The sequence below is a fragment of the Camellia sinensis genome, chromosome 6 (assembly GCF_055761805.1).
Source record: "Camellia sinensis isolate YWXY chromosome 6, ASM5576180v1, whole genome shotgun sequence".
Lineage (NCBI taxonomy): Eukaryota > Viridiplantae > Streptophyta > Magnoliopsida > Ericales > Theaceae > Camellia > Camellia sinensis.
This window is the reverse complement of record NC_138966.1, coordinates 198,935,476-198,946,172: the sequence shown is the minus strand read 5'-3', so window position 1 is coordinate 198,946,172 and position 10,697 is coordinate 198,935,476. Positions and strand designations below refer to the sequence as shown.

Here is a 10,697-nt window from a genome sequence, read left to right as displayed (position 1 = left end):
CGGCACCCTTTCAGCCTCCCGTCGGCGAGCTCGCTCCTTCAGGACATCCCTCAAGTCCTCTGAACGGACGGAGTAAGAATATCCTGAAGTGGTCGACGGACGTGAGGGATGGTAGGTACTATCTTACGCGCTAGACTTCTCTGCAGGCGTGTCTAGGTCTCCACCTCTATAGCTTCTGGTGATAGAAAGGGAGGGAGTGCACCACTGGCTCTGGCTGCCTGAACGGCGGGGTTGGGTGCACTCACTGTGGTCTCCCACTCCAGCAACACCCTTCCCTTTGACCTGGAGTTTGAGAGCTTTCATCTCTGCCGCCATTCTTTGGATGACGGTGTCTTAGTCCCTTAACTTGTGCTCCAGACGTCGAGCATGCGATTCTCTTTGCCGCCAGTGTCTGTCTGGGCTCCGTGAGCGACCAAAACTTCTGGCGCGGTTATCTCATTCATCTCTCGGAAGTCCTCCTGGGGAAGTTTCTAGGTCCGCCATGTTCGGAACGGCGGGGAGTCCGTCTCTCCGTCTGGTTGACTTCGGGGTAACACCGTCAATGGCGGACAACGGTATTTCGTCGTTGTTCGCCATGGAAGGTGATCAGATGAGCTCGGAGGACAAGGTTGTGTCTGCAAAAATATTCCCACAGACGATGATGTAGTTGAATCTTATGTGGTTCCATTAAAATTGTCTGATGTAGTTGTACAAGTAATGTACTTATAACAGAGTGAAATGCTACTATAGTATGAATTCAACAATAAGATGAAATAGTTGAATCAAATTAACTTGAATGAATTTAGTGATAAATGTTACTCTGGTGGTTTAGATTTCAGTTTGTTGGCTTGAGTTGGAAATACAATTTTATGTGATGAACAATTCAACATGAACTACCATTACCATACTCTCTGTGAGTTCATCTCTCCTTTAACAAGTTTCCATATTCTAGCAATGGTAATATATGCTACAAACACAAACACATAAGCATTCTTAAGCAGCAGCAATCAAATATTACCAAACATTTTTGTAGCACATTCCTTCTCTATAAAACTCTTCTTTGAAAATCAGATCACTACAAGCCATAACACCAAAAAGAGATTGAAAATAAAAACAATTTTTTTAATATATAAAAAATATTGGAGACACATGTGAAAACTGCATTTTCTTAACTAGGGTGCTAGTTTAAGAGAAATTCAAAATTTTAATGTGACTGTATATTTGTTCAATAACAAATGATTATCTAGCCATTTTATTTATATATTTATTGAAAAATAATCATGCGCCTCTATTATTCAATAAACACATAATCATGTGATATTCTCAGTAAATCAATTAGACAATTTCTCACACCATTTTGCTCAATGCCAGGTGTCATGCATATGAACAAATTAAGAACCAGTCATATCCATCCTAAAAATTAGAAAGGTTAAAACTTTTGCATGCAACAGATGGCCAATTCCAAAACCCATGCATGATTCTAGGGCTAAATTTAGATACCCCCAACTATTTTAGCTTATGACACTCCTAAATTTGGAAAACTCCCCTGAGCTCTTCACTCTCAACCTCACACCTACCCAATCCCCTCTCATTGTTTCTTCATTCTCATCCCAATCTCTCTCCTCTCCCACCCTATATAAACCCTCATTGCTTCTCAATCTTCCAAGCCAGAGCCAAGGGGCACAACAATCTCTCTCTTTTCAAAACAATAATAATAAAGCCCCAACAGCTCTGTTCTTACTGATTTTAAAAAATGGCTAAGAAGGCAGCCATTATTGGTATCTCCTCCATCCTCCTGGTTGCTATGGTGGTTGCCGTGACCGTCAGTGTCAGCCGCAACAACTCCTCAAGCAGCTCCGAAGGCGGTGAAATCTCAACCTCCACCAAGGCCGTCCAACAAATTTGCCAACCCACCGATTACAAAGAGGCCTGCGTGAAGAGCCTTTCCGAGTCCGCTGGAAACACCAGCGACCCCAAAGAGCTGATCAAGACGGCATTTAATGTTGCCGTCAAGGAGATCAGCGCGGCAATCCAGAATTCCAGCCTTCTCCAGAAAGCCGCAAAGGAGCCCCGGGCCCAGGACGCTCTGGAGAATTGCAAGGAGCTTCTGGATTTCTCAATTAACGATCTCCAGAACTCCTTCGATAAGTTGGGGTCCTTCGACGTGACGAAAATGGACGAGTACATGTCCGATCTCAAGACATGGCTCTCCGGTGCCATCACTTACCAGCAGACTTGCATCGACGGGTTCGATAACACCACCGGAGATATCGGTGCTCAGATGCAGAAGCTTTTGAAGCTCTCCGGCGAGCTCACGAGCAATGGTCTCGCCATTGTCACCGAGCTTTCTACGATGCTTGGGTCATCCGGTCTCCCGAGCACCACCAGCAGGAGGTTGCTATCCGAAGATGGGTTCCCATCATGGGTCAGCGATGGCAAGAGGAGACTGCTTCAGACAGGGAATGTGAAGCCTAATGCAGTGGTTGCTAAGGATGGGTCTGGAAAGTACAAGACTATTACTGATGCACTTAAAATGGTGCCCAAGAAAAACAAAACACCATTTGTCATCTACATTAAAGCTGGTGTTTATAAGGAGTATGTTAGTATCACCAAGCAAATGAGCAATGTTTTCTTGATCGGAGATGGACCCACCAAGACCAAGATCACCGGAAGCCGGAGCTTCGTTGGTGGCTACAATACATACAGAACCGCCACAGTCTGTAAGTGATATCTCCCCTCACTCTATCAATCTGTGTTCGATTATGTGATTAGTTTTTGTTTTTTGTTAGTTTATATCTAATTTTTTTCACAATGACAGCCGCTGATGGAGAGCACTTCATGGCAAAGAACCTCGCAATCGAGAACAGCGCAGGAGGAGACATGCACCAAGCCGTGGCACTTCGCGTCTCATCAGACAGAGCGATTATCTTCAATTGCCAAATCGACGGTTACCAAGATACCCTTTACGCCCACACCCACCGTCAGTTCTACCGCGACTGCTCCATCTCCGGCACAGTCGACTTCGTGTTCGGTGACTCCGCCGTCGTCTTCCAGAACTGTAAGTTCATCATCCGCAAGCCCCTCGACAACCAGAGCTGCATGGTCACCGCCCAAGGCCGTACTGACAAGCGCGGTGCCACCGGTATCGTCATCCAGAACTCCGTCGTGACTGCCGAGCCCGCTTACATGGCCGTAAAAGGCAAGTTCAAGTCATACCTTGGACGCCCATGGAAGCCATTCTCAAGGACCGTGATCATGAACTCTCAGATCGACGGTGTGATTGACCCCACTGGCTGGGCCCCATGGGCTGGAACCATCCATTTGGACACTCTTTGGTATGCTGAGTACAACAACAGAGGGCCAGGATCAGTGCAGACACAGAGAGTTAAGTGGAAAGGCATGCAGAAGATTTCTCCTCAGGCGGCTGCAAGTTTCAATCCCAGCAAGTTCATTGATGGGAATACATGGATTAGAACTGCTGGGGTTCCATATAATCCTTGAAGGATTTGAGTGAGAGTGGAGTTGGGAGGGGCTTTATTGTCTTTTTGTATTGGGTTTTGGTTTATTGTTTGATTTGGTTTGGTTGTTAATAGAGATGATCAGGAAAAAATGTCTGATGATGATCATAGTCATTTTGTAATCGGCGAAGAATATCTCACATTGTTTCTCATTCATGGCAATATATGGAAGAGATTGTTTTATAATGGTTTATATAAAAACTTTCTGATTAATGAAAACATACTATACATACCTATATAAACATGTTTTTTACTCGGTTTTTTATCAGTCAATATAAAGATTGGATCACTATCTTTGTGTATAATGATAAACAAATCCAGTAGTAAAATGAAATACAAGTTCACCTTTTAGACTCACTTTCTAAATCCGGTGATATGTCAATAAAATAATTGGTTAAAAATTAAAAAATATTTAATTATCAACCAATTATTTTTTTAATACATTATTGAATTTAGAGAGTGAGTCTAATTTTTTAGACTGAAAAATAATGCTCAATGGAGTAAGAATTATTTATTTCCAGCATTGCTCAAAATAAATTCTCACAATAAGAAAAACTAATATGATTTTTTTTATATATAATATTACTTTTTCTATTTAACAGGTGGTCACCAAACGGTAAATGGGAAACAAGCAAAAAGTCATGATAAGTGAAAAGTGCTATTCAATATTAATTACAGAGGTGCCGATCAAAAAAATATATATATATTAATTACAGAGATATTCTTGTATGTAATTAAATTTTCAATTTCTCCAATAAATAAAAAAAAATTCAAGTTCGAAAAAAGTTGTATTAGATTTTCTTTTTTTTTTAAAAAAAAAATCTCGAGTTTGATTTAATAATGTATTTCATTTATTTTATCATTTTTCTTATAAACTTAATATTAAAAGATATAAAAATTAATAGTTGTTATTTTAGTTAAATGATATTACAAATTTAATATGATATTGTGTGTGAAAATTAATATCATTATAAAATACCAATTTTAAACTAATAACTAATTGACTCAATAAATTATAAATATGGCATTGGCGCCCTCTCATGAAGAAAAAAGAAAATATACTGAGAGCATCTCCAACGGTAATAGGCATTTTACCTATTTAAACATTACTATAAAGTATATATTTTAGTTTGCCTATCAACTATTTCATGTTTTTACTCCAACCATGCTCTTTATTTTAGCTATTTATCTAAATACTATTAATTTTATAAAATGTCACATCAGCAACAAAGATGGAGGGAAATGATCCTAATGATTAAATACATTTTGCCTAGCCTTGAAGGCTAGCTACATGTAGCTAGTGAATGTGAGTTGAGCTAAAATGCCTAATCATATGCCTAGTGCATTCGAGTTGAAAAAAATGAGTTATACTAGGCATTTTGACTAACAAACATGATATACCTAGTGGGTTGGAGATGCTCTGATATAGATATAGATTTGTATAAGTTTGAAATGCGGATATAATTATGATAATTCCTTGTACAAATTTTAATTCCAAACAGAACCTACAAAAACTTCTATATGGGCCTGCTGGCTCTCTAAGCTTCCATTTAGGTTGTGTAACTCACCACAGGCCCAACCCAACAAAAGCTTTCACCTTCTCTCAAACAAAAACCACATCATCATTTTCTGAGCGCCAAAAAGGGCATCCAATTGGTTTGTGTCTGTAAAGTAATTTTTGAGATAAAAAGTACGAAAATTTGTTTGGTTTATCTTTTTTTAGAAATAGTTTTGGAAAATAATTTTGGGAAGAAAGTTTTAAAAAAGTGATTGATTTGATGTGTATGAGAGATATTGTGATTTTGGAAAGAAGCAAACCAAACAAAATTTTGAAATTTTTTTAAGAAAAATTTATTTGGTTTGATTACTCTTGAAAATTTGTTTGTAGAGAATTTTTTTCAAAAACCAACCAAACAAGCCCTTCATTTCTCTCTCTCTCTCTCTCTCCAAAATTTTCAAATCTCTCTGGTTTACATTCGAAACTCCAAGCCGATTTCTAGGGTTTTTGATGTCTCACTTCGAATTGTAGAACTAGGATTTGAAATGAAGTACGAGAGTAGCACCGGAATGGGGTTCGATTTGACGGAAGATAAAACAGCGATGGAGCCAATTTCACACACTGCAGCCACTTCATGAACTATTCGCGTTCAATTGGGCTGTCGATCTCTCCAAATACCTACTGGAGATTTAGGGTTGGTTTGGGATGTCCTAAAAAAATGTATTTTTTGTCTTTTTATGAAAAGATGTGCAGAAAAGTAGAGAGGTAATGTAATGGAAAAAAGATAAAAAGATAAAAAAATGGATTATATAGGTTATGCCAAACTCCGGAGAGGTCGCCAATCTCTCCGAGGGTTCGTATATCTGGACTCTGTAAATCTATTTTCAATTTTTGAGTGTGATTTTTCTTTTTGTTGGGTGTTTGTAGATGCTTTGCTGATTCAGGGCTCCATTCACTCACTGGTTATTCTTCTGCATGCCTCGGAGTTTATTTCGCTCGCAGAACAGAACAGGTTCGATTTTTAGCTACATTGATTTGATGTCCGCTTACCCAAATATATATTTTTTTTTTTGGCTTGTGTTGGTAAATTTTGACTACAAATTATTTAAAATTGACATAAAGTCCTAAGTATTATTGAATCCTGCTACAAGCCCACCCCCTTTGTCCCAAATTTTAACAAATTTTGAGTTTCTCAAATTATTAACGGTTGGTTTGAATGTAGGTTGATTTTTTATTTATTTTAATTTGGGATTAAAAAGTCTCGTTTGAGATAAATTTTTTGATTATTTTGACTTTTGTGGAAAAAAAAATGAAATGATTATGATTTGAATGTAACATTTTATCTCATTGGACTGAAGTTTTTTTTTTAAAAAAAAATTATTTTAGCCCAAATCCACTCCAACCTATTATGCCAAACGAGTGCTATTTTGAGAAAATTGATTTTGTTAGTATGTGAACAAATCATAGCTTACGATTGGTACATAACCAAAAAGTAAAATTCATTTAAAGTTGTGGATTCTGTTAATTTTAACTAGATATTAGTATTATTTTTTTCACCCTGTCTCTCAATTTCTCTTTAAAAAAAAAAAGATCAAATAGATAATAGCAATATCGATATGGAACATGAGTCACGACCTTACACAACGTAGGGCTATACACTAATTGGGAAAATGCCCCAAATTTTTTAAATATACGCATATATTACAGGTTCTACGAGTTAGTTTTAATTAATTTATTTATTTATTCTTCTCTCAATTTATAAATTCTATTTTTAGGATAACATATGACACTTTATATGTCATAATTCTCTCATAACCATTTTTAATTATCTCAAAAATTTTAATCACGAAAATCAAAGGACTCATTTTGAAAAGACTTTTACCTAACACGTTCAATAGATATGTGTATGAGAAGCGGTGACAGAAAAGGAAAAGAAAGGAGAAAAAAAAAATGAGAGAAAGGCAAAAGAGAAAGGGAAATAATGAAAATGGCATTTTGATAATTTGAAGGTGATTTTCACCACTTTATAATTATTTTTGCTCTTTTCATTTTTATTATAACTGTGCGTATCGAATACCCCGCATTAGATTATTGTGGACTGGAGTTTCGCACCCGATTGGACTATCTAGGAACTAAGACCCTGCAATAATGAGCACCGTTAGAACTGTCCGGCCGGAGTTGGCCGGGTAACCCCCCTGGTGTGGGAGTCAGCGATCGGAGAAAATGAAATATGCTCTCTAAGTGTAAAGAGTTGTGCTTAAGTGAGTATGGTTAAGTTTTTCTTGTTACTTTCAATGTGAACTCCTTGTAGTTTATATAGAACTCATTACTTGTTGCCCAAGATAGTTTCATGAAGTTTCAGTGTTGCCAAGCTTTTTTTAGCATTGCTAAAGGTAGGGGGCCATCTGGTAGTTGACACTGGGTGCATATACTCGTTGTAACCATGTTGATAACAGACTTCATTCCATTGATCAACCATTTCCGTGATTATAGGGAGAGGAGACCAGTTGAGGTGGCAGCCTGCATATGTATGCATTCATAGCTTCTACATTTCCCTGAGAGGTTCTTTCAGCTCGGTACCGTTGTGCCTTGGCTTGGCTCTTTGTGAGACTGCTTATAGAAATGGGCTGTCCCATTTAGATATCTTTATGTGGGCTCGGCCCACTTTGGTTTTTGGTGATGGGTTCAGCCCATTTGTTCGATCTAGAGATTATGTCTTGTAGCTCGGCTTAGCCCAGTATTACGGCTAGACTGACCTTTCCATTGCGAGTTGAGCCCAAGTTCTTGAGGACTTGGGCGGGCTGTTGACCATAGAATTGGGCTTAACTAGCTTGCCCACATATTTATCTGACCCACATGGACTTGGGTTTAATGGATTGAGCAAACCCAAGGCTTGGGTTCGACCTGTTTATATTTTGCTCCTTCATTTGCCCCCTAACTCGCGTTAAGGTTTCCCTTGAGGGGAGCTACTGTCCAGCACCCCAAGTGTTGTGTCGCTTCGGATCCTTCCCAGTTCGGCCTTAGTGACGGTTCGATCTTGATATATGCATTTTGCATGTGTTCTATCATGATAACACATAGCGGTGCTGAACTAGTGTGTAGAGGTAGTGCGCCAAATCCATACAGAGGGACATGATTTTGTACCTTCGCACCAATTGAGGGTAATAAATGCCCTAGGGGTGTCAATTCAAACCTCTTCGTCTATCTCTGAGTTTCAGGAAACCCCCAAAACCCTTTCGTTCTTTTATTTTGGTTTCGATAGTGTTTCGCCCAGACTCTTGCTGCCATAACTGTTGCCATTCTCGTTCCAGTCTCAAGGACCTCCCCTTGTTGTTGTTCCTTCGTTGAATCTCTATAAGTTCATTTGAAACCTATCTCTTCTTTCATTTTTTTGCCCTGATCGCCCTTTTTGGCCCTCGCGTCACTGTTTTCGGCGACTGGCTCTATTTTTTGCTCAGTTGAGTTTTATTCTTGCCCTACTAGGTCTAGATAATGGGAAAACTTTGAGCGTTGGTGGATACTCTTCAGGCAATGGCCTTGTTCCGCCATGACTATGGTATCCCTGATGATGTAACCCTTTTGCTGGCGAAAGTTGACGCCAAGCGCATGGGTAGCAGAAACACTGTTGCTTTACCTATCGTTGCTATTATTGAAGGAGGGATTTGGTTTCTCCTTGATCCATTAGTACGCTGTTTCTTGCACCAAGTTCAACTTACCCTAATGCAGGTGTCCGTAAACTTGTTCCGAGTTGTCTGTGGTGTCTTTGCCCTTAACAGGTGATTGCGTTTGAACCTGGACATCTGGGACATTTTAGGTTGTTATACCCTTTCACACAATAAAGATCATAGCACCTATTATCTCTGTGTCTGTTCGGTTGACTGTCACCTTGTCACCGGCTTACTTGATTCTGACAAACATAATGACGCTTTCTTGCAAGTTGGTGGTAACTGGGAGTTTCTTGTTGGGACCTAGTTCCAATCTGAATGGATGACCCAAAAAGATGGCTACCCAGGTCTGAGTCCTGTGCCCTATTATTTTTGTACTTTTGTCTTATTTGAATGCTATGCTAATGTTGTTCCTCATCTCTGTAGAGGCTTCTCGTTTCCAACGCAGGCTCAATCGAGAGAATGCTGAGGCGATCAAAGCCGTTTTAAAGTACAAAAAGAGGTTTACGCTTGAACTGCTAGACTATCAGGCAACCAACCGTACCACAATCCAGAAAAAACAAGGCTTGCTGCATCTCTTTTTGATTTCGATATTGAGACTGACACACCTCTTGTCCCTCTAGTCACAAACTGCCGTCGCGACCAAAGCTTGCTTGTTGAGAGGACCCATTTTCTTATCCCTAGTTTCATAGAGGGTGGGTCAATGTCGAAAAGGAGAGTGTTGGTGGATCTAGAAGCGGGGGCTTTTGGTTCTTCTGACGCTCTGGAGGCTTCTTTAGTCAATGTCGAACAAAAGAGCCTTATGGACGTAAAACTGGAGAAAGAGGCTTCTGGCCTTTTTGCCGCTACTACCAAACCCTTTACTTCAATCACTAAAATGGTGAAGAAGAGGAGAAGGGAGACTGGTAAGGCCATAATTGGAGAAGCTTCTAAGGATCCTGTTGAGGAATGAGTCATTTAAGAAGTGAGAGTCGCCTATGTTGCATCAAGGTAGACTTATTTCTACCTCTGATTCGGTTGTTGCTTCTGGGGACTTTGCTTTTGACCTAACCAAGACTTTGTCCATGTCAGTAGACATGGAGGGTCACAATGGGCCCCGTGATATTCCGATCCTGAAAGGGACCCTTCAAATGATGGTTGCTGTAAGTGATTCTATACTCCTTTTGGTGTTCTTTGCTGGTCTGTGCCATTTGCTTTCTTTTAATACATTGTTATCTGCTGTAGTGTATCCAAAGGATGCATCTGTCCATCACCCAAGTTGAAAAATTAGAGAGAGTCGCATTGGAGGCCACCATGGATGTCGAAAGGTTGATGGCAAATTTGGAGGTCGAAAAAGAAGGTAGAAAGGGAAGTGTTCCGCCTGAACAAGGTTGTCGCCTCTGTTGAAAAATTGAAAGAGGCTGCTATTAGGGTTCAGGCCTAACTTGAGAGCAAGGTTGCTGAACTGGAGGCAATTATAGTAGTTATGGCCGCTGAACGTTTGACTTTGGAGGCTAAGCACTGGTAGCAGAGTTGGGACGAAGCTGGAGCCGCTTATAAAGAAAAAGTGTTAATATTGCGTGACAAGTTTTTTCTTAAAGGCTGGATGAGTGCCCTTGTTGCTGCTTAGATTCCTGAAGAATCCTCCTTGTTTTAGAATATTTTTGTTCCCTCGAAGCCCTTGAGTTTGAAGACCAATACCAGCCTTATTACTCCTTCAGCAAAGATTCCTTTAGAGACTGATGCTGCAAGTAAGATTCTGGAAGGTGGTGATGTCAATGAAACAGTGGATGTTGAAAGGGATGAAAACCTGGAGACTGAAGTTGTGGGAAATGTGGTTAAGAAGTTTTCTGCTTCTCAAGAAGTTGGAGCTACCTCTACTTGTCCTCCCCAAGATGATGTGAACCAAACTGTGAATGCTGTCCCTGAAGTTCTTCTTACTGATGAGAGTTAGAGTGGTTTTCATTTGAAAAGACTTAAAGTTTATTTTACACATTTTTCCTTTCCTTCTCGTTTCCTTGATGTACTGGAGCTTGTTCTTCTTGACGAGTTGCCCCC

The 10,697-nt window shown here is 39.8% G+C and overlaps 1 protein-coding gene across 1 annotated transcript; it reads left to right on the top strand.

Annotated features, from left to right (window-relative positions):
* Positions 1 to 1,732: 1,732 nt before the first annotated feature.
* On the top strand, positions 1,733 to 3,480 carry LOC114298898 (putative pectinesterase/pectinesterase inhibitor 58). The gene is made up of 2 exons (XM_028243549.2): positions 1,733 to 2,699; positions 2,798 to 3,480. The coding sequence occupies exons 1-2, from the start codon at positions 1,733 to 1,735 to the stop codon at positions 3,478 to 3,480; spliced, it is 1,650 nt and encodes a 549-aa protein (XP_028099350.2).
* The last annotated feature ends 7,217 nt before the right edge of the window (positions 3,481 to 10,697 follow it).